Source organism: Oncorhynchus mykiss, chromosome 2, assembly GCF_057628025.1.
Source record: "Oncorhynchus mykiss isolate SJ-2025 chromosome 2, ASM5762802v1, whole genome shotgun sequence".
Lineage (NCBI taxonomy): Eukaryota > Metazoa > Chordata > Actinopteri > Salmoniformes > Salmonidae > Oncorhynchus > Oncorhynchus mykiss.
The window spans coordinates 47,319,475-47,342,318 of NC_143023.1; the positions used below are offsets into that span (position 1 = coordinate 47,319,475).

General features: G+C 43.9%; 1 protein-coding gene across 1 annotated transcript in view; it reads right to left on the bottom strand.

Moving 5' to 3' along the window:
* Positions 1-260: 260 nt before the first annotated feature.
* si:ch211-236l14.4 (SITS-binding protein) overlaps positions 261-22,844 on the bottom strand; it is an 82,570-nt gene continuing 59,986 nt past the window's right edge. Inside the window, exons 5-10 of the mRNA XM_021564132.3 lie at positions 17,312-17,518; positions 16,608-16,852; positions 16,385-16,521; positions 14,531-14,652; positions 5,661-5,840; positions 261-4,724 (exon numbers count right to left, since the gene is read on the bottom strand). Coding sequence (XP_021419807.3) covers positions 4,548-4,724; positions 5,661-5,840; positions 14,531-14,652; positions 16,385-16,521; positions 16,608-16,852; positions 17,312-17,518 — 1,068 coding nt within the window. The 3' untranslated portion in view covers positions 261-4,547. The remainder of the gene's footprint in view (positions 4,725-5,660; positions 5,841-14,530; positions 14,653-16,384; positions 16,522-16,607; positions 16,853-17,311; positions 17,519-22,844) is intronic.

Genomic DNA, 22,844 nt, shown 5'->3' on the forward strand with positions numbered 1-22,844 from the left:
ATTTGGTGCATTTATATATTGGGTCTATTTACCGACAGCCTGTATAGGTCCGGAAAATACGTTATTGTCTATTTTATTACTCTGCCTGAAATCACTATCTCTTTAGTTCCTATGTCTCTTTCCATGGATGCTTTCCCGTTCAGGGAAAAAAGCGAGCATTTCTTGTGCTGCAGGAGCTGTATTTACTATGCTCTCTTCCGGGACAATGTGGACTGACCAGAGTTTTGAGGCAACAATTGTTTACTTGCAGAAGACTATAGGAAAGAAGTGACTACTCTTAGTAAACAGATTCAAAACTTGCACAATCTACTGGGGAAAGTACCCACGCCTACCTTTTCCACACCACAGGCTGGACTTCGTTTCAATGTGTTGAGAGTATCACCACCATCTCAACACTCCTTGACTGAATGGCCAATGCCTTCCAGGGACCCCTCCCCAAAGAAGCCTCCCACTCCCCTGGGAAATGGAGCAGGACCGTTGCCTCTGGTGGATTGAGGATAATACTCTCACCAATTCTGCTGCCCAACCATGGAAGTACGTCACCCGCCATAGGCATTTCGCATCAGGCCCTAAACTGTTTTACTTCTTTGCTCTATTGCAGATAAGCATGCTCCATTCAAGAAACTAAGGGTAAGGGATAAAGCTAATCCCTGGTTCGCGCATGAACTATCAGAAATAATTCTGGAGAGAAATGTAGCTTGGGCTAAGGCTAGGATGACTGAATTTAAGTCTGACTGGCAGTCCTTCAGACGCTTGAGAAATATGTCTATGCCTGGTTAAAAAGGCTAAATCGACATACTTCTTGAACTGGTGAGAATCCAGCTGCCTTCTGGAAGGGAGTCAAATCTCTGAAACAAAACTCCATCCCCTCATTACTCCAGCACGTTACGACAGCCTCTGTTCCCATAACAGATAAGATGGACATTTGTGATGGACATTTTTAATAACCACTTTGCCTCTGGGGGTCACCTATTTGATTTTATAGCTTCTGAAAACTCTGATTCCACCTCGAGCCAGGTTGCAGAGAACAATACATTCCCAGATACACATTCCTCATTTCAACCATTGGATGTCTACAGTATGTACTAGGTGCCTTATTGAAGATCGATGTAAAAAAAAAAAAAAAAGAAAAATGGCTGTAGCTGACTCACTTGATCCCTTTCTGCTGCAGATTTCTGCCCCACTTATTGCAGAATCCTTATGCTATATTTTTTAACTTGCCAATTGTTTCTGTTTCTGGAGTTATATGGAAAATGGCATAAGTCCTCCTCCTACACAGTCCTTCTGACTTGGATAACTACCATCCAATTTCCAAGCTATCTTGCCTTGCCGAAGTTTTAGAGTCCCTGGCCAACTCTCAGCTTGAAACTTTCTTTCCTTCTCATTCTATTCTTAATGACCATAAGTCTGGTTTTAGACCCGAACATAGATGATGTGCTATATTGTTTAGACCATAAAAATATGTGTACTGACCTATTTATTGACCCATCGAAAACATTTGATATGATTGACCATGTTTTACTTGTTCAAAGTTTCTCTGAAATAGACCGTGATCAGGCATCTTGCAATTGGTTCAAGAACTATCTAACGGACAGGACACAATGTGTGCTTACTGACGGTATCAAATCTAGTTTCCTTAAAATTACGAAGGTATGCCGCAGAGGGTGATTTTGGGCCCCGTTGTCAACTATTTATGTAAATAATATTGGTCTATCTGTTAAGACCTGCAACATTCATCTCTACGTGGATTATAGTTATTTACTTCTGTGTACCTTCATTACAGCAGGCCATTCATGACCTTCATCCTGGTTTTGACTCAATTCAAAAATCACTTAGTGATCTTAAATGAATGCTAAATGCTAATATAAACAAATGTATGTTGTTCTCTAGGTCTCTTAATATTGACCCTGAGGACTTGCATATTTGCTAATTGAATGGAGCCCCAAGTTCCGCATTTAAAAATACTTGGGGATTTGGATTGACGATAAGCTCTCTTTTATTGATAAGCTCCCGTATTAACTGGAGATCCAGCAATTTTCAGACCCACTGTCTGGACTGGCTGGTTCTAGAGGTCCCATGCGTCTCCATTGACCTGGGTAAAAATGCCTTTAGTTTTTATGTTTCTATGCCCCCAGGTCATGGAATACCATTCAGGCCACCTTGAAATTTGACTCGCTTGTCTGAATTGGACAGTTTAGATTGAGTTTAAGGGAGGTGATATGTGAGTTGTTTGTTTTGATGACTCTTATTGTATTTATTGTATTGATATTATTTATTGTATGTTCCTGTTCACCGGGCTCCCTTGCAAATGAGATCCTGGTCTCAATAGTGATCCACCCTGTATACAATTGGGGGAGGGGCTTGCATTCTTTGACAATAGTCATTCTAATCTGCATCCAAACTGTGCTGCAACGGTTGCTATGACAGCGCAAACAGTACATAGGTGTTTCCAACCATTGAAATATACAGGTACTTTGGGGCACCTTAGAACATCCCTGTCTTATTTGAATCTCCATTACAACTGGCGTCCACCTTTAGAGCCTGGTGTCTTTCTTTAGAGCTTCCTCTGGCTACCACGAAAGAGCACACCAACACAGCAGCAGTGCCAGTAAAACATGACCATACGATTAAAACGTTTTAAGACAGACAGCATGTTGAGTATGAGGTTTGAGTGGGCTAAGCTGCTATAAGCAACATCTGTTGCGTATGGTGCATGCTCTTGCTGGGACAGTGGTTTAGGTTCAAGTTCATGTATAAAAAAGGCACTCAAATGGGTTGCTTATACCAGAATAGAGCTTGAAAAGCTACACTATGTATACGAAAGTATGTGGACACCCATTCAAATTAGTAGATTCAGCAATTTCAGCCACACCTGTTGCTGACAAGTGTAAAAAATTCAGCAGACAGCCACAGAACGGGACCACTGAGTGCTGAAGAGTGCACAAAAATGTCTGTCCTCAGTTGCAACACTCACTAACAAGTTCCAAACTGCCTCTGGAAGCAACGTCAGCACAGGAAGTGTTTGTCGGGAGCTTCACGAAATGGGTTTCCATGGCCGAGTAGCAGCACACAAGCCTAAGATCCCCATGCGCAATGCCAAGCATCAGTTGGAGTGGTGTAAGGCTCACCACCAATGGACTCTGGAGCAGTGGAAAAGGGTTTTCTAGAGTGATGAATTACGCATCACCATCTGGCAGTCCGACGGACGTTTGGCGGATGCTAGGAGAACGCTACCTGCCTCAATACATAGTGCCAACTGTAATGTTTGGTGGAGGAGGAGTAATGGTCTGGGGCTGTTTTTGAAAGGAAATGATAATGATACAGCATACAATGACATTCTTGACAATTCTGAGCTTCCAACAATAGGTTGGGGAAGGCCCTTTCCTATTTCAGCATGACAATGCCCCCGTGCACAAAGCGAGACCCATACAGAAATGGTTTGTTGAGATTGGTGTGGAAGAACTTGACTGGCCTGTACAGTTCCCTGACCTCAACCCCATCGAACACCTTTGGGATGAATTGTAACGCTGACTGCAAGCCAGCCCTAATCACCCATCATCAGTGCCCGACCTCACTAATGCTCTTGTGGCTGGATGGGAGCAACTCCCTGCATCAATGTTCCAACATCTAGTGGAAAGCCTTCCCAGAAGAGTGGAGGCTGTTATAGCAGCAAAGGGGGGACCAACTCCATATTAATGCCCATGATTTTGGAATGAGATGTTTGACCTGCAGGTGTCCACATACTTTTGGTCAAGTAGTGTATGTTAAGGTTGTAAAGTACAATAAAGAATATTAGCATTATATTCTGCATATTGTTTGAGCATGAGTTGAAAAAATAAGTGCTTTAAAGGAAAGGGGTGTCTCGAAGTCTGTAAGTGTTGATTGTTAGCGTAGTAAAGCAATGAAAAAACTGAAGTTGAGGTACATTCATCATACATCAGCTCTAAGCCTAGGTCAAGTAAAAGCTGTTCCAAAGAATGAAAGAAACATACCAAGCTGCTTCAGCCTCTTTCATATTAAGCAAACATCTCATTCATTCCTTCCAGGCTCTCCGTTAGCAGAAACCATATTCTTCTGTTTCTTTTCCTTCGTTTGGTCTTCTTTAGAAATTCATATCTTTTCTTTTTAAGCGAACGAGGGGCTTGCGTTGGTACTCTATGTCTCCATGAGAACCGGCAGCAGTTAAACGTTAGAAATGAATCATATGTAAACACATAGGTTTCTTTCTTAGATACAAAAAAAGCAAGAACAGCAATGATTAGAAGAAACAAAAAAGAAGTCCTGAAACAATCAGCCGAGAGGTGCAGCAGATTAAAGTTAAAAAAGGAAGAAAAGAGAAGAAAACGACGTCAATAAAATACAAATCGTTCTGAATTGTAAAGTGCAAGTATAAAAATATTCACATCTAATCTCAAGAAGAAGTCTTGAGCCTCTGTCAATTGTCTTTGTGGAAAAGTGCAACTTGAGAACAGCACGAGTAAAACATAAAATAAAAGATTCGAAACTAGTATCCGGATAGGTCACGTATAAATCACGTGACTTGAGCCTCAAGATCTCCTCCGTAAGAAAATGGCAACCTCCTCGAGGGCAACAGGGTAGTCCTCCAAGAGAGTTCCCCCGTCGAACACCTGGGCGTTGCGGCTGTCCTGCCACTGAAAGCCCCCGTCGGGCAGGTAAATATTTCTCCGTACTGTCCCCCTCTCTATTACCGGGGCAACAAGGACCTGGAAAAACATAAAAATGACAACAACACATTAAAGGAGAAGTTCAGTATTTTAAAACTTAATGTTAGATGGTTCCTCACCCTGAAAGTAGTTTATCGGCCAGGAGAAACTGTACTCCATGGTTTGGTTTTCATTAAACCACTATAAACATTTTCTAACTTTAGCCACCGCTAGCTAAAAATCTATGGGAGTGATAGGAGCATGCAACACATGTCTATCCCACTTCTGACATCAACTGTAATAAAGAGGCCTTGGGCCTCAGTCTTCTAGGATGGCATTGGCCACTAGTTGACATTGGTGTTAGAAGTGGAATCCACGCAGGAGACTGTCTGAGATGAATACTGAGGCCCTAGGCCTCTTTCTTACACTTGGAAACCAGGGGGGTCTCCTTCAGTAGGCCCCAAACGGCATATTTAAAAATATATTTTTTTATTGAACCTTTTGTTTAAACAGAAAAACCTCATTGAGACCCATGCTTCTTTTACAAAAAGTACCCTGCAATCAATCATACAAATGTACAATTCCAACGCAATAAAAGTAATTTATGAAAAGTAGCTTCATGAAACGACCATAAGAAAAATAAAAACTATTCTAAGTTTAAAGTTGCCCTAGCGGTACCAAAACATCCAATTTGAGAGTTCTGGAGATCACTGAAAAAGTAACGGAAAAAAAAAAAACGAAATGCAGATCTACCTAACTCGCAAAAGGATCTCCAGAGTTGGCCATCTCTGGGACCGGGTCTGGTAGCTCGTACGTCTGTAGGTTAACAATGAAGTAAGGTACGGCTGAAGTTCGTGCAAGAGGGCTTTATAAACGGAGAAGTTGTACCAGAATGTATGCAATAATAATGTTTTTATCGCTGTGCGTCCTTCAATCTTAACCAGCAGAATCAGAACAAGTATAAAACAATGCCACGTCTGAGTATCATTCGGTCACCTCGTCTCCGATGAGGAACTGGTCATCAATGGTGAAGGTCGCGGGGTCATCAGGGCTGAGCCACCACAGGGGCCGGTAAATTGGGCTCCCCGAGGTCATCCAGTCCTCTGCATACCTCGTCACCAGTGGAACCACAAAGTCCTGGTGCCACGCGATGAGAGCCCGCGTCAAGTTCAGCACCTAGGGTGGAGGGACAATCACATAGAAATACACAGAAACAACATACTTTTGAACAATCATTGGAACTGTCAAAGCTGTAAGCAGTACTGAGGGCCAGTCTTAAACCAGATTTAGCCTTTCCCACTGGGCAAAAACTGATTTGAATCAACGTTGTTTTCAAGTCATTTCAACAAAATAAATATAATGTAATGACGTTGAATCAACGTGGAAAACTGATTGAATTTGAAAAAAGTCATTAACATAAGGGACTTTTTTCTTCTCCCCCCCCACCCAACTTTGAACCTAAATCCAATGACATGGTGACATGTTCTGTTGATCTCACATGAATTCAGGTTAGTTGACAACTAAATCAAATGTAAATCAAAAATAGAAGTTGAACATGTCTGTGCCCAGCACTTTCAGTGGAGATTTTTCTTTGAGCATGTATTTTAGTCCAGGAGTGAGCTTAATCTGGCTGCTGAAACTGGTCCTCAGTGTACATTAAAGACCTGTAAATGCATTTGAGTTGAGAGAGAGGTGGGCCAAGTTCAGCTGTCCTTCTCAGACATGCAGGAATAAAGAACAGAGCATTGTTAACATTGTGGTCTAACAGTGTCCGTCTCCTCTCTCCGGCTCGGGCCAAACCTCTCGGACATTCCAGGAAGGGTCACACACCCGGGTTAACGTCCTCTCCAGTCTCCCGTGACGGAAACAAAACCCAACCACAACCATAAAACTATGTATTTTGACAAGGGGGGGAAAACATTTGTCGAAATGAATGTGGAAGAATCATAGCCTGGCTAAGACTGGAGCTCTAATTGAGAAAACAGGCATGCGGTTTAAACCATGGTTGTATTCCTATTTGGACTCAAAACGGTGATTGATGTAACAGTCTCTGAAGGGTGTTGCGCATGCACGGCACACACAAACACACACACACACACACACTATGATGGCCAATGCAAATACACCCAAACACACACGCTATGGAAAATAAAGGTAGTCCAAGGTATTTCTCACGACAACACAATAATAGCAGTCTGACATACCTACTGTAATTTGTCATGTGTTATATATCCAGCAGAACACCACTTAATTCAAGCTCTCTGAGACACAAATGACACCCTACTTCCCATACAGTGCACTACATTTTGACCAGAACCACATATGGAGGAAAAGGGTGTCATTTGAGATACAGCCAAGGACCGACATGGAAAAACTGCAGTCCCTCAACTGACCAATATTTTCACATGTCCCATTTCTCCATAATTGTCATGCAAATGATGTTTCTCTCTGGATATTTTCTCCCTCTCTTTGCTTCCCAAACGTGGAAAAATGAGTTGATCTCCCTCAGCCCTGTCACACTAGTCAATTACACATGGGAACCTTAATGACGGTAATAAAGTATTTTTCCAAGACTTGTCCTCAAATTCATTATCATTCCTGCCGAAGTGGCTCGCGTCATGGCCCGAGAGTGAGAGAGTCATAAATCTAGAGGAAGGCCCTAATGTCGACCAGATGGACTCCTAACCACAGGTGATACTGGGCCGGAGGGAGGGAGGGGGCCAACCGATTGCTCCCATTGACAGAAGGGGGGAAAACACTCTTTCACCACCATCATCACCATCTATCCTGTCTAAAAAGACACTGTGCTTTGCTTAAGGAAAAACCTAGCCACCCAATCCAGACAATTCCACCCCCTCGCTTCCACTACCACAACCCCAACACTATCACCCCACCCACCATCAACCCCCGAAAAGCCACTGGGCCTAGCTGAAAACCCTTACTTGCATTCTAAATAGTAGGCTCATTGGGTATGCAAAAACAGAACGTTTTATGAGATATCATTTTTTTTAATGGAGTATGTTTTAAATGCCAGGATGTCATACTCCTTTTGGCTTTCATCTAGTATGAATTCGCTGCACACTATTGAGGAAGATAATCTTCTTTTCAGATCAATGTGTGTTTCACAACAGCTGATAATCAAATAAGGGGATGTTCCAAAATGAATTAATTGCAGGGAACAACCCAATTGTGCATTATATGACAACTTCTTAGTATGGATAAGCAATAGTATGTTGACCATACCCTATTCAAAGGAATTTAAGCATTTTGTCTTGCCCATTCCCCCTCAATGGCACACATACACAATCCATCTATCAATTGTCTCAAGGCTTAAAAATCTTCTTTAACCCGTCTCCTCCCCTTCATCTACACTGATTGAAGTGGATTTAACAAGTGACATCAATAAGGGATCATAGCTTTCACCTGAATTCACCTGGTCAGTCTATATCCTGGAAAGAGCAGGTGTTCTTATTGTTCTGTATACTTTGTGTATTTGTTCCGTTTCTACTAAACAGTATTCTGAAATATAATGAACAAAAATAAATGCAACATGCAACAATTTTACTGAGTTACAGTTCATATAAGGAAATCAGTCAATTGAAATGAATTCATTAGACCCTATGGATTTCACATGACTGGGCAGAGACGCAGCTATGGGTGGACCTGGGAGGGCATAGGCCCACCAACTTGGGAGCCAGGCCTAGCCAATCAGAATGAGTTTTTCCCCACAAAAGGGCTTTATTACAGACCAAAATACTATTCAGTTTCATCAGCTGTCTGGGTGGCTGGTCTCAGACGATCCAACAGGTGAATAAGCCGAATGTGGAAGTCCTGGGTTGGCATGGTTACATGTGGTTTGCGGTTGTGTGGCCGGTTGGACGTACTGCCAAATTCTCTACGTAAATTCTTTACGGTAGAGCAATTAACCTTACATTTCTCTGGCAACAGCTCTGGTGGACATTCCTGCAGCCAGCATGCCAATTGCACGCTCCCTCAAAACTTGAGACATCGATGGCATTCTGCGAAAACACTGCACATTTTAGACTGGCCTTTTAATGTTCCCAGCACAAGGTGCACTTATGTAATGATGATGCCATTTAATTAGCTTCAGGTGGATGGATTATCTTGGCAAAGGAGTAATGCTCACTAACAGGGATGTAAACAAATTTGTGCACAAAATTGGAGAGAAATACGCTTTTGTGCGTATTGAAAATGTATTTAATTTCAGCTCATGAAACATAGGACCAACAACTTACAGTGGGGCAAAAAGTATTTAGTCAGCCACCAATTGTGCAAGTTCTCCCACTTATAAAGATGATAGAGGCCTGTTATTTTCATCATAAGTACACTTCAACTATGACAGACAAAATGAGACTCAAATCCTGCAGTGCCAGACGTGTCCCCCTGCTTAAGCCAGTACATGTCCAGGCCCGTCTGAAGTTTGCTAGAGAGCATTTGGATGATCCAGAAGAAGATTGGGAGAATGTCATATGGTCAGATGAAACCAAAATATAACTTTTTGGTAAAAACTCAACTCGTCATGTTTGGAGGACAAAGAATGCTGAGTTGCATCCAAAGAACACCATACCTACTGTGAAGCATGGGGGTGGAAACATCATGCTTTGGGGTTGTTTTTCTGCAAAGGGTCCAGGACGACTGATCCGTGTAAAGGAAAGAATGAATGGGGCCATGTATCGTGAGATTTTGAGTGAAAACCTCCTTCCATCAGCAAGGGCATTGAAGATGAAACGTGGCTGGGTCTTTCAGCATGACAATGATCCCAAACACACCGCCCGGGCAACGAAGGAGTGGCTCCGTAAGAAGCATTTCAAGGTCCTGGAGTGGCCTAGCCAGTCTCCAGATCTCAACCCCATAGAAAATCTTTGGAGGGAGTTGAAAGTCCGTGTTGCCCAGCAACAGCCCCAAAACATCACTGCTCTAGAGGAGATCTGCATGGAGGAATGGGCCAAAATACCAGCAACAGTGTGTGAAAACCTTGTGAAGACCTTGTGAAGACAGAAAACGTTTGACCTCTGTCATTGCCAACAAAGGGTATATAACAAAGTATTGAGATAAACTTTTGTTATTGACCAAATACTTATTTTCCACCATAATTTGCAAATAAATTCATTAAAAATCCTACAATGTGATTTTCTGGATTTGTTTGCTAATTTTGTCTGTCATAGTCTGTCACCTGCTCGTCAAACATCTCATTCCAAAATCATGGGTATTAATATGGAGTTGGTCCCCCCCTTTGCTGCTATAACAGCCTCCACTCTTCTGGGAAGGCTTTCTACTACAAGTTGGAACATTGCTGCGGGGACTTGCTGCCATTCAGCCACAAGAGCATTAATGAGGTCGGGCACTGATGTTGGGCGATTAGGCCTGGCTAGCAGTCAGTGTTCCAATTCATCCCAAAGGTGATTGATGGGGTTGAGGCTCTGTGAAGGCAAGTCAAGTTCTTCCACACCGATGTCGACAAACCATTTCTGTATGGACATCGCTTTGTGCATGGCGGCAATGTCATGCTGAAACAGAAAAGAGCCTTCCCCAAACTGTTGCCACAACGTTGGAAGTACAGAATCGTCTAGAGTGTAATTGTATGCTGTAGCTTTCAGATTTCCCTTCACTGGAACTAAAGGAACTAGCCTGAACCATGGAAAACATCCCCGGACCATTATTCCTCCTCCACCAAACTTTACAGTTGGCACTATGCATTTTACAGTTGGCACTTTGCAACCCAGATTCGTCCATCAGACTGCCAGATGGTGAAGCATTATTCATCACTCCAGAGAACATACTTCTACTGTTCCAGAGTCCAATGGTGGCGAGCCTTACACTACTCCAGTCGACGCTTGGCCTTGGACACCGTGACATTAGGCTTGTGTGCAGCTGCTCGGCCATGGAAACCCATTTCATGAAGCTCCCGACAAAGGCTTGTGGTTTGTGCTGAAGTTGCTTCCAAAGGCAGTTTGGAACTCAGTATTGAGTGTTGCAACCGAGGACAGACTATTTTTACGCTCTTCAGCATTTGGCGGTCCCGTTCTGTGAGCTTGTGTGGCCTACCACTTCGCAGCTGAGCCGTTGTTGCTCCTAGACATTTCGACTTCACAATAACAGCACTTACAGTTGACTGGATCAGCTCTAGGAAGACAGAAATTTGACTGACTTGTTGGAAAGGTAGAATTCTATGATGGTCCCATGTGGAAAGTCACTGAGCTCTTCAGTAAGACCATTCTACTGTCAATGTTTGTCTATGGAGATTGCATGGATGTATGCTCTATTTTATACACCTGTCACCACTAATATGAAGTGGTGTCCACATACATTTACCCATGTAGTGTATTCCCTGCAGGTTACCAATGGATTTCTTAACACACTACTAAATGGATATTACGAGGAGCTCCGTGTCAAGCCTTCTTGATACTATACAGAGGAAATGGCATGGGAAATGGCAATTGTCTGCGTTCAAAATCCCGCCCCAATGAAATTACATCCCTATTAGGAACAACGAATTCGAAATATGAAAAAGATCAAGTGGAAGAATTACATTTTACAACTGAAATAAAATTATTCAACCAGAAATGTAACTTGTCAATTACGATGATTTAGTGAATACATTTTTAATTGCACACCAATTTTTTGTAGTTGCAATTAAGACAAATTATGCCTACATCAAAGCTACTCTTCTGCAAAAATAAAGTTATTGAAGACTAACTTGTATTTCATTTCCACATTGTAAATGAAAGTGATATGGAATGCCGCAACGTGTGATAGACAATTTAAATGTCACTATAAAACAAAGCACTTTGCAAAGCTTGATCTTGTTCATTATTTGAATCAGCTGCATAGTGCTTAGGGCAAAAAACTAAACGTGCATCCCGTCGGGTCCCCAGAACCAATTTTGGGTTAATATAACGTCTTCCAAATAACATGAAATTACTATCCCATACCACATTTCTTTCCAATTCAGACATTGTTTCTTCAATAAAGTACAATTCGTGCAACTTCTTGTGCAACCTAAAATCCTTAAGTGTCTATTGACGCACCTGTGCATCAATCTAAGTAACATAATGACATCAGTTTAAGCTAGAGGTTGGGCTGCGTCTCAATCCACTGCATCCGCCTATATTGGTCTTCCGCATCTGTGGTGGAAGATCCTCAAAACAGGGGGCCCCTGAGGGGTGCGTGCTCAGTCCGCTCCGGTACTACCTGTTCACCCACGACTGCATGGCCAGGCACGACTCCAACACTATCATCAAGTTTGCCGATGACACAACAGTGGTAGGTCTGATTACCACTAACGATGAGACAGCCTATAAGGAGGAGGCCAGAGACCTGACCATGTGGTGCCAGGACAACAACCTCTCCCCCTCAATGTGATCAAGACAAAGGAGATGGCTATGGACTACAGGAAAAGGAGGACCGAGCACGCCCCCATTCTCATCGACGGGGCTGTAGGGGAGCAGGTTGAGAGCTTCAAGTTCCTTGGTGTCCACATCACCAACAAACTATCATGGTTCAAACACACTAAGACAGTTGTGAAGAGGGCACGACAAAGCCTATTCCCCCTCAAGAGACTGAAAAGATGTGGCATGGGTCCTCAGATCCTCAAAAGGCTCAACAGCTGCACCATCGAGAGCATCCTAACTGGTTGCATCACTGCCTGGTATGGGAACTGCTCGGCCTCCGACCACAAGGCACTACAGAGGGTAGTGCGTACGGCCCAGTACATCACTGGGGCCAAGCTTCTTGCCATCCGGGACCTCTATACCAGGCTATGTGTCAGAGGAAGGCCCTAAAATGTTCAAAGACTCCAGCCACCCTAGTCATAGGCTGTTCTCTCTGCTACCACACGGCAAGCAGTACCGGAGCGCCAAGTCTAGGTCCAAAAGGCTTCTTAACATCTTCTTCCCCCAAGCCATAAAACTCCTGAACAGCTAATCAAAGGGCTACCCAGACCCCTCTTTTACGCTGCTGCCGCTACACTCTGTTTAATATCTATGCATAGTCACTTTAACTCTACCTACATATTACCTCAATTGCCTCGACTAACCTTCAGTCAGTGATAGTGCATTTGTCAAAGGAGGCCTGGAAACATGCCCATCAGAAAGTACAGGAACATGAGAGAAGCAAGACCCATAGAGAAAGTGCAGAAGCCTTTTTCCTTAGAGCCAGCAAATCCGTACCCTTCTGAGTGATAAGCAAATGTCAGTTCAACGAGACCAGGTCAGAAAGAGGAGGCAGGTCATGGAACGTGTGATTGATGTAGTTAAAGTTATTGGAAAATGTGGGCTTAGCTACAGAGGACACAGACACGAAGCAGCATATAACTTGGAAAACATTGCCGACAATCATGGCTAGTTTTTTGAGCTTATATTGTTACTAGTGGTAATTACTTCCTGGTTACTCTGAAGGAGCTATGTTATGACTCTTCCTTAACAGGCTGACAAGGGTGAAAGAACATTTGCTGTGAGTTAAAGCTTTTGTACAGAGGCATGTTTTTTGGACTTTCATATTCTACCTGCAGTTATGTAGCCAATGTTCCATTTCATTGACTCAGTGTATAGATGTGTTTATTGTGTGCTGTTGGCTTTATGGGCACCAGTGAGGGAACATTGTAATCAACATTTTTTTGTAGAGGAGTGCTTTTTCGACTTTTGTATTATACTTACTTACACTGTTGTAGCTTATGTTTAAGTTCTGTGAATGTGTGTGTGTGAAGTTTTTTTGCTACTTTTGATATGCTTGATGCTTGAATATAAAGAGAATAATTTGAACATTTGAGCTAACTCTGTATATCTCATTCTCTTTTTAAAAAGTGCATACTAATTGTTTTGTGTGTCTAGCCTTGTACATTTGTATGTGCTATGATTGGCGTATTCCTAGTGAGTTTATGAGGGTGCACCCATAGCCATAGCATACCTTGAAAACTCAGTGTTCAGATAGGCTACATGTTGGTCAGTCCCAAGTGTTTGTATTTTGTAATGTGGATAACTTTCTTCCCAGATGAACATAGTGGCCAAATTTATAACTAGCTTGGAACCCGTTACATCAACAAATAGGGTTAGCCTACAAAATTAGAGGTCTGGTGGTTTGCGTGAACAGGGTGGCCTGGGATGGAGTCAAATTCCCGGCCTGAATTATTGTTTCAGTCCGCCCCTGGTGACCAGACACCCTGAGACTACCCTTGGAGCCCTAATCCCTTGTTTTCCTTGCCCACTAGGTGAAGTGTATATTTCTGATGTCCATCAGAGAGGTAAGGATGGGGAGTGATCCAGTATCATGCTGGGAAAGAGAGAGGGGAGAGAGGAAGGGAGAGAGAAAGGCCTAGGTTTGGATAGACCCAGGGACAATGTGCTCAATGTACTCTAAACACTTCCACAAACACACAAAAGTGACTGACAAAAAGACAGACAGATGGACAGATGGACTGATGGACGAAAGCGGTGTGAAAAGCGCTGAGTGACCCAGAGGCAAAGGGAGAGGCTGCTGGATCAATAAACACACTATCAGAATATCAGGCCTCCACTGACAGAGCACACACCGTAACCCTAAACACACTAGCTAAACTATCCTATAAGAATGAAAGAACATCTCTCCAGCACATCGAATTGGCCAAATTCACTCCCCACCTCTCCACTGTGATAGGAATGTGTGGTGGTGAGTATGTAAAAAGGTCTTCGGTCTAAAGTCCCAAATATTGTAGTCTTCCAGGAGGTCTGAACATTTTGGGTGTTTGTGTGTATGACGGTTCAGGGTTGCATTTTCCAACTAGGAGTTTTGAAAACCCTGGGAACGTTTTTGAAATGTTGAAACCCTATTTGGAGACTTTATGGTGTCTTGTGAGGGTGGTGTTCACTCACCCGGTCCTCCCCACAGACCCAGGGAGGTGTCTCAAAGCTGATGACGGGGAGGAAGGCTACAATCTGCAGCCACCTGATGAACAGTTCCTCGTCAGTCACCAGGTCCCCAGATAGAGAACCACCTGGAAGAAAGAAAGAAAGAAAGAGATGGGCGGGGGTGGGGGTGGGGAGGAATATGTAGGGGAAGGGTGTGGAGGGAGAGAGAGAGTTAGAATTTATCAAACCAGCTTGCTATGCCCATATACTGTAGAGGTAGACGGACATTTCACTGAAGGCGTGAAATCCAACAGTTATTAATACAGCCTTTTAGTCTGAGAGGGTGATAGAAGTTAGTGTGATTTCCAGCCCATCTATCCTTCCTCTCTCTGACACATTTCTGTTTTCTCCACATCAAAGTAAATACTTGTCTGATATGTTCCCTAACCGGAATTCAGAGTATTTTGGGAATATGTTTTTTTTTTGCCAAAACCCAAGGATGTTTCACCTTTGGGAATATGCAGTCGTCCAGAATATCAAAGGTGGTCCAATGGATGTTAATTTAAATAGAATCAGGTCTGACTGCAGACTTTATGGTAGAAATAGCAGTGAACCCATGACCAAACCATCTCAAAATAACTTCAAATCAAGTCATTGATCAACAATTCATTCAAGAGATGATTTGGACGGCCTCCTGAGTGGCGCAGCAGTTTAAGGCACTGCATCGCAGTGCTTGAGGCATCACTACAGACCCGGGTTCGATCCCAGTGTGTCACAGCTGCCCAGCATCGTCTGGGTTAGGGGAGGGTTTGGCCAACCAGGATGTCCTTGTCCCATCACGCTCTAGCGACTACTTGTGGCAGGCCGGGCGCCTGCAAGCTGACTTCGGTCACATTGGTGCGGCTGGCTTCCGGGTTAAGCGAGCAGTGTGTCAAGAAGCAGTGTGGCTTGGCAGGGCTGTGTTAGGGAGGACGCATGGCTCTCGACCGTTGCCTCTCCTGAGTCTGTACGAGAGTTGCAGCGATGGTACAAGACCGTAACTAAACTAAAGTGTGGATTGCAGTCCCTCCTTGTCCACTGCTTTCAGGGCAAGGAAACAAATATGCTAACATGTACTTTTGCTGAACTTTCCCTTTATGCAGGACTATCCAAACAATGTAAAAGCAGTGAGCATTTGAATCAGACTTAATGTATTCTTTTTAAATTTTTTTTATTTTACCCTATTTTTCCCCCCAATTTTGTGGTATCCAATTGTTAGTAGTTACTATCTTGTCTCATCGCTACAACTCCCGTACGGGCTCGGGAGAGACAATGGGCGAAAGCCATGCGTCCTCCGAAACACAACCAACCAAGCCGCACTGCTTCTTAACACAGCGCGCATCCAACCCGGAAGCCAGCCGCACCAATGTGTTGGAGGAAACACCGTGCACCTGGCAACCTGGTCAGCGTGCACTGCGCCCGATGAGACAAGGATATCCCTACCGGCCAAGCCCTCCCTAACCCGGACGACGCTAGGCCAATTGTGCGTCGCCCCATGGACCTCCCGGTAGCGGCCAGCTGCGACAGAGCCTGGGCTCAAACCCAGAGTCTCTGGTGGCACAGCTAGCACTGCGATGCAGTGCCTTAGACCACTGCGCCACCCGGGAGACCCCAGACTTACTGTATTCTATAGACTATTTCAGGGTATAACTGACTGATAGTTCTGCTTAAAGGTATGGATTGATAAATTGATTGATGAATAGAGCGAGTGAGCAAATTAATGAGTGAGTGAGTCAACATTCACTCGTTTGCTTGCTTGATCACTAGCAAGAGTGTGAGTGTCTTTGGTACAACAATCTGAACTGAAGGTATAGTGATGGTGAGTAGCTGTGGTATTACCTACTGCGTCGGGAATGAGTAAGTTGTACCCCAGCAGAGTGTGGTGCAGCAAGGAGGGAATGAGGCCCTTCAGTCCAGAGGAGCTCCAGTCAGACTGCAAAGGAGGCATCCGCACAAACACAGGCTTGTGGCTCGACCTTGTTGAAGAGAGATAGATGATAGTTATGCATATTGTCAGTGTCTAGTGAGTGTGTGTGTGTGTGTGTCCTCCCTCAGCCCTCACCTTGTCCCTGCATTCATGATAGCTGACTTTTCTATCCTGGCTGCCACATCTGCCAGCTGGCCAATATACTGGTCTCCCCCGCCTAGGTCCAGCGGGTTCCCCTCTGCCCCCTCCAGATGGATGGACTCCATGCCCAGACGGGCCTGCAGCAAGCCCACCCGGTCCAGGAACCAGCTGACCGCCTCTGGGTTGCTGATGTTCAGTTTCACACAGAACTGCCCTCGCCACTGGGTCAGCACAGGCACCTGGAAAGAGAGAGAGTAGATTGGGCAATATGTCATTGTATGGCCTTTACATACTTAAAACATTAGAACATGCCTGACTTGGACAATACCTGAAGAGGACAAGCAGGAAATAAACACCACAATAAATATCAAATGCAAGGATGACAGTTTTTCTTTTTATCTTCCAGATAACAACCACCCGCCACCCCATCACAACGGACACCTCCCTCAGGTCGAATGGATCTCCCATTTACACTCATAGAAAAAACGGTGCTAAGTAGAACCATATAGCGTTCTTCGGCTTTTCCCGATAGGGGAACCCTTTACAAAACAAACTTCCAAAAAAGGTTATTCAGATGAAAACGGTTCATGATAAAACCCGATCCCTTCGCAAATAACCCTTTTGTAATCCTTTTTTCTGAGTGTAGAGGTCCACCACTCCCCAGAGCAGGTGAGGGTTGGCTGGGCTAGGCTGCTTACCAGTCGCCCCTGTGGGGCTACGGGGAGGCTGAGCCAATAGGCCTCAGTGCCGTCCAGCAGGGACTTGTGGAACTGGGTGGTGTCCACGCTCAGGAACGGGGACAGGGTGATGGAAATGTTTAGAAGCTTGATCAGTGAGAGGTCCCTGAAGTCCCTGGTCTGTCTCTTGGATGTCCCTCTTTTCCTGCTGGCGAGGTAGTCTTGGTCCTGTAGGGAGAGAGAAAGAGATATTGGAGCAGAAGACTGGAAGAGAGACAATGCAGGATATGAACTGGGAACTGAAGAAGACCATGTCGGTCCAAACACTGTGATCATATCACCTAAGCTTCATAACAAAAATTGCGTTTGGGAGCAGCAAATCAGTGAGCGGACTTTTCTTCTCTTCCTTTTTCTTTACTCTTTGAAAATTATAACCTGATTGAAAACAAGATGTTGCCGCTTTGCTTACTGACAAAGCTACAAAGTAGCTGACTCATGCTGCCTTTGGACTCTGTGGCTGCTATAACTACTAAGTAAAGATGTAACTATGGCGATATGACCTCTGCCACGACTGTTTAACATCTCATTTAATCATCTGGTGATGAGACGTGAGAAAAAAAGGGCGAAGGGGATTTCTGCTTATGTAATGGCATAACTAAGAAAGCCTTTTTATAAAAGTTGACCTTTTGAGCTTGACCCCATGAGGTCAACCACTACACAGTAATTATTACACTTTTTGCCTATGTAGACACTTCATAAGCAAATATCATGAAGGGTGGAAAAAGGGTTGTACCGCATTTGACAGAGCAACAGATGTAAGGACTGAGTATAGCTTGTAAATGTAGCTTGAAAATTATTTGAGAAATATCTACCGATATGTAGTGCTTATAAAGACTTTATGAATGCTCTATAAAGTCTTTAGTCCCTTATAGTATTTATCATACTAGCTAGCTGTAAGTCGCTCTGGATAAGAGCCTGTGCTGAATGACTAAAATGTAAAAGTACAATTGAATAATGCTTATCTAACAAAAATGTATGATCCGATTGCATTTTTTTTGGCCAACCTTACATTACAGAGTTTTTTCAGCAATAAAGGCAGAAACCTGGCAGTCCTATTCATATGCCAATTCGCTCTACGCCAAGTGGTTGTTCCAACTCAAGAGTCCGTTGTATAAAGCTAATATGGAAACTAGAAAATAAAACTTGTGGCTTGACTGATAACTCATGAATACTTGTAAAAACATAACGAGAGAGAAGCATAGTCCTTGCAGCAATTCATTGTTGCCGTTCACATTCACACTTACGCTACTTTGCCAATCGTGCCAAAGTTTCCATACGCTAACTGTACCCTTGGATTATTTTACGTTATTAGCAAAGTGAACTGGGTGGCTTCAGCAACTGTAGAACGCCCTTTGATCAAGTTGAAAAAAAACTTTAAATCCGCTTAAGAGACGCTCTTGTTCTGAATCTAAAAAATATTGTCCTTCTCTTTCTCTCGCAATGTTTCTTTCTCCATTATCCTTATTTTACTTCAATTCTTGGTCTATCTCTCCGTTCCTTACTTTCTCCACCTGTCTCCCTCTCTCCCTCTTTCTCTCTGTTTCTGTCTTTTCCATATCACACCCTCTCTGTCCCTCTATCCGCTCCCTCTCTCTTTTCCCCTCTCTCTCTCTCTCTCTACTCTCTCTATCTTCCCTCCCCATCTCCCTTCCATCTGTGGGAAAGTGACTGTGGAGATGGAACGCGAACCTGGTGTGTTATGATAGACAGTGAATTTAGAATAACAGGAGATGAACTGGCGACTCCTCTCCCATGTAGCTGAGGCAGATCACTGCACTAGCTAGGTGTCAGTTTCAACTAAACTAGTTTCTCTTGGCTCCCTGCCCCGCCTAGCCCAGCCTCAGTCAAACGTCTCGGCTGTCCACCTATCAGCCGGGGGCATAGGACTATTTTTCTTCCTACAGATGTATTTGTTTTAATGAGATGTCAAAGTATTGCAGACACCGGGGGGTAGTACCTGACCAGCACAACCCAACAACTAAGCCGTTACACCAAGATATCAAATCAAATACATTTTTGTCGAATACGACCTTACTGTGAAATGCGTACTTACAAGCCCTTAACCAACAATGCAGTTTTAAGATAAATAAAATAAACTAAAGTAAAAATAATAATAAATAAAGTAACACAATAAAATAACAAAAATTAAGCTATATACAGAGGGTACTGATACCGAATCAATGTGCGGGGGTACAGGCTAGTAGAGGTAGGGGTAAAGTGACTATGCATAGAAAATATGAACTGCGATTGCTCACTTAAAACTGGACAAAGAGTTCTTCTTCAATGAGTTGGACGGCAAGGATATAATACAGACACCCGACCAGGCCCAGATCTCAGTTATTCGCTGGAGAAGGAAACGCAGATTTCGTGGAAGGAGATCAGGGTGCCTTGTGAGGATCAGGCAACGAGTGGCTAATCTGCCCATGTCTTCATTCCTGCTAGCTAACGTTCAGTTGCTGGAAAATAAATGGGACGAACTGAAAACACGCTCATCCTACCAACGGGACATTAAAAACTGTAATATCTTATGTTTCACCGAGTCGTGGCTGAACGACGACATTAAGAACATACGGCTGGCGGGTTATACACTCTAACGGCAGGACAGAACAGCAGCCTCTGGTAAGACACAGGGCTGGGGCCTATGCATTTATGTAAACAACAGCTGGTGCACGATATCTAAGGACGTCTCAAGGTTTTGCTCGCCGGAGGTAGAGTATCTCATAAGCTGTAGACCACACCATCTACCTAGAGAGTTTTCATCTGTATTTTTCGTAGCTGTCTACATACCCCCACAGACCGATGCTGGCACTAACACCACACTCAATGAGCTGTATTCCGCCATAAGCAAACAGGAAAACGCTCATCCAGAGGAGACACTCCTACAGGCCTGGGACTTTAATGCACGGAAACTTAAATCAGTTTTACCTAATTTCTATTAGCATAAATGTGCAAAAAAATGTAACAAATTTACTCTGCACACAGAGACACGTACAAAGCTCTCCCTTGCCCTCCATTTGGCAAATTTGACCACAATTCTATCCTCCTGATTCCTGCTTACAAGCAAAAATGAAAGCAGGAAGCACCCGTGACTAGATCAATAAAAAAGTGGTCAGATGAAGCAGATGCTAAGCTACAGGACTGTTTTGCTAGCACAGACTGGAATATGTTCCGGGATTCCTCCGATGGCATTGAGGAGTACACCACATCAGTCATTGGCTTCATCAATAAGTGCATCGATGACGTTGTCCCCACAGTGACTGTACGTACATACACCAACCAGAAGCCATGGATTACAGGCAACATCCGCACTGAGCTAAAGGCTGGAGCTGCCGCTTTCAAGAAGCGGGACTCTAATCTGGAAGTTTATAAGAAATCCCGCTATGGCCTCCAACGAACCATCAAACAGGCAAAGCGTCAATACAGGAATAAGATCGAATCGTACTACACCGGCTCCGAGAGCTGCCCAGTGACACGAGCCTACCAATAACTTCTATGCTTGCTTCGAGGCAAGTAACACTGAAACATGCATGAGAGCATTAGCATTAGCTGCATCAGACTGTGCTCCGCAGGTGATATGAGAAAGACCTTTAACCTCTCTTGGGTAGGGGGCAGTATTTTCACGTCCGGATGAAAAGCGTGCCCAAAGTAAACTGGCTGTTACTCAGGCCCAGAAGCTAGGATATGCATATAATTGGTCGATTTGGACAAACCATCCCAAAAAAAGAAAATTCAGCCTACCACTGTTTTCAACGGCTGTCACTTATTTGAAGGCGAAAATCTCCCAGATTGCAGTTCCTAGAGCTTCCCCTAGATGTGAAAATAAGCCAGAAATTGTAGTTTTTCTAGGTGGCTCCCATTTTGGCTGTAGTGTTTCCAAGTGCGTGGAAGAGAGCACGTTCTTTTGTATTTTTCTCCGGTAAAGACAATAACGATTCTCAGTCTTAAATGTTATCGTTTATTTACGTATTAGGGTACCTAAGGTTTGATTATAAACGTTGTTTGACTTGTTTGGAAAAGTTTATTAGTAACGTTTGGGATTCATATTGTATGCATTTTGATGGAGGGAAACTGGGTGGATTATTGACTGAAGCGCGCCAGCTAAACTGAGTTTTTATGGATATAAAGAAGGACATTATCAAACAAAAGGACCACTCCTTTTGGAGTGCCAACAGAAGAAGATCATCAAAGGTAAGGCATTTATTATATCGCTATTTCTGACTTTCATGTCGCACCTGCCTGGTTGAAATATGTTTTTCATGCTTTTGTATGTGGGGCGCTGTCCTCAGATAATCGCATGGTGTGCTTTCGTCGTAAATCCTTTTTGAAATCTGACACAGCGGCTGGATTAACAAGAAGTTACGCTTTCTTTTGATGTATTACACTTGTGATTTTATGAAAGTAAAATTTTTATAATTCTGTAGTGAATTATTTCGCGCCCTGCAATTTCACCGGATGTTGGCCAGGTGGGACGCTACCGTTCATAAGAAGTTAAACAGGTAAAAATTCACAAGGGCACAGGACCAGATGGATTACCAGGACGTGTACTCCGAGCATGCGCTGACCAACTGGCAAGTGTCTTCACTGACATTTTCAACCTCTCCCTGTCTGAGTCTGTAATACCAACATGTTTCAAGCAGACCACCATAGTCCCTGTGCCCAAGAACACTAAGGTAACCTGCCTAAATGACTACCGACCTGTAGCACTCGCATCTGTAGCCATGAACTGCTTTGAAAGGCTGGTCATGGCTCACATCAACACCACTGTCCCAGAAACCCTAGACCCACTCCAATAAGCATACCGCACCAACAGATCCACAGATGATGCAATCTCTATTGGACTAAACACTGCCCTTTCAAACCTGGACAAAAGGAACACCTTTGTGAGAATGCTATTCACTGACTACAGCTCAGCGTTCAACACCATAGTGCCCTCAAAGGTCATCACTAAGCTAAGGAACCTGGGACTAAACACTTCCCTCTGCAACTGGATCCTGGACTTCCTGATGGGCCTCCCCCAGGTGGTAAGGGTAGGTAACAACTCATCCGCTACGCTGATCCTCAACACGGGGGCCCCTCAGGGGTGAGTGCTCAGTACCCTCCTGTACTCCCTGTTCACTCATGACTGCAATGACAACAACCTCTTCCTCAATGTGATCAAGACAAAGGAGATGATTGTGGACAACAGGAAAAGGAAGACCGAGCACGCCCCCATTCTCATCGGCGGGGCTGTATAGTTCCTTGGCGTCTACATCACCAACAAACTAACATGGTCTAAGCACACCAAGACAGTCATGAAGCAGGCACGACTAAACCTATTCCCCCTCAGGAGACTGAAAAGATTTGGCATGGGTTCTCAGATCGTCAAAAGGTTTTACAGCTGCACCATCGAGGGCATTCTTCATGATTAAAGTCTTATGGCTTGTGGGTAGAAGCTGTTAAGGAGCCTTTTGGACTTAGACTTAGCGCTCCTCTACCACTTGCCGTGTGGTAGCAG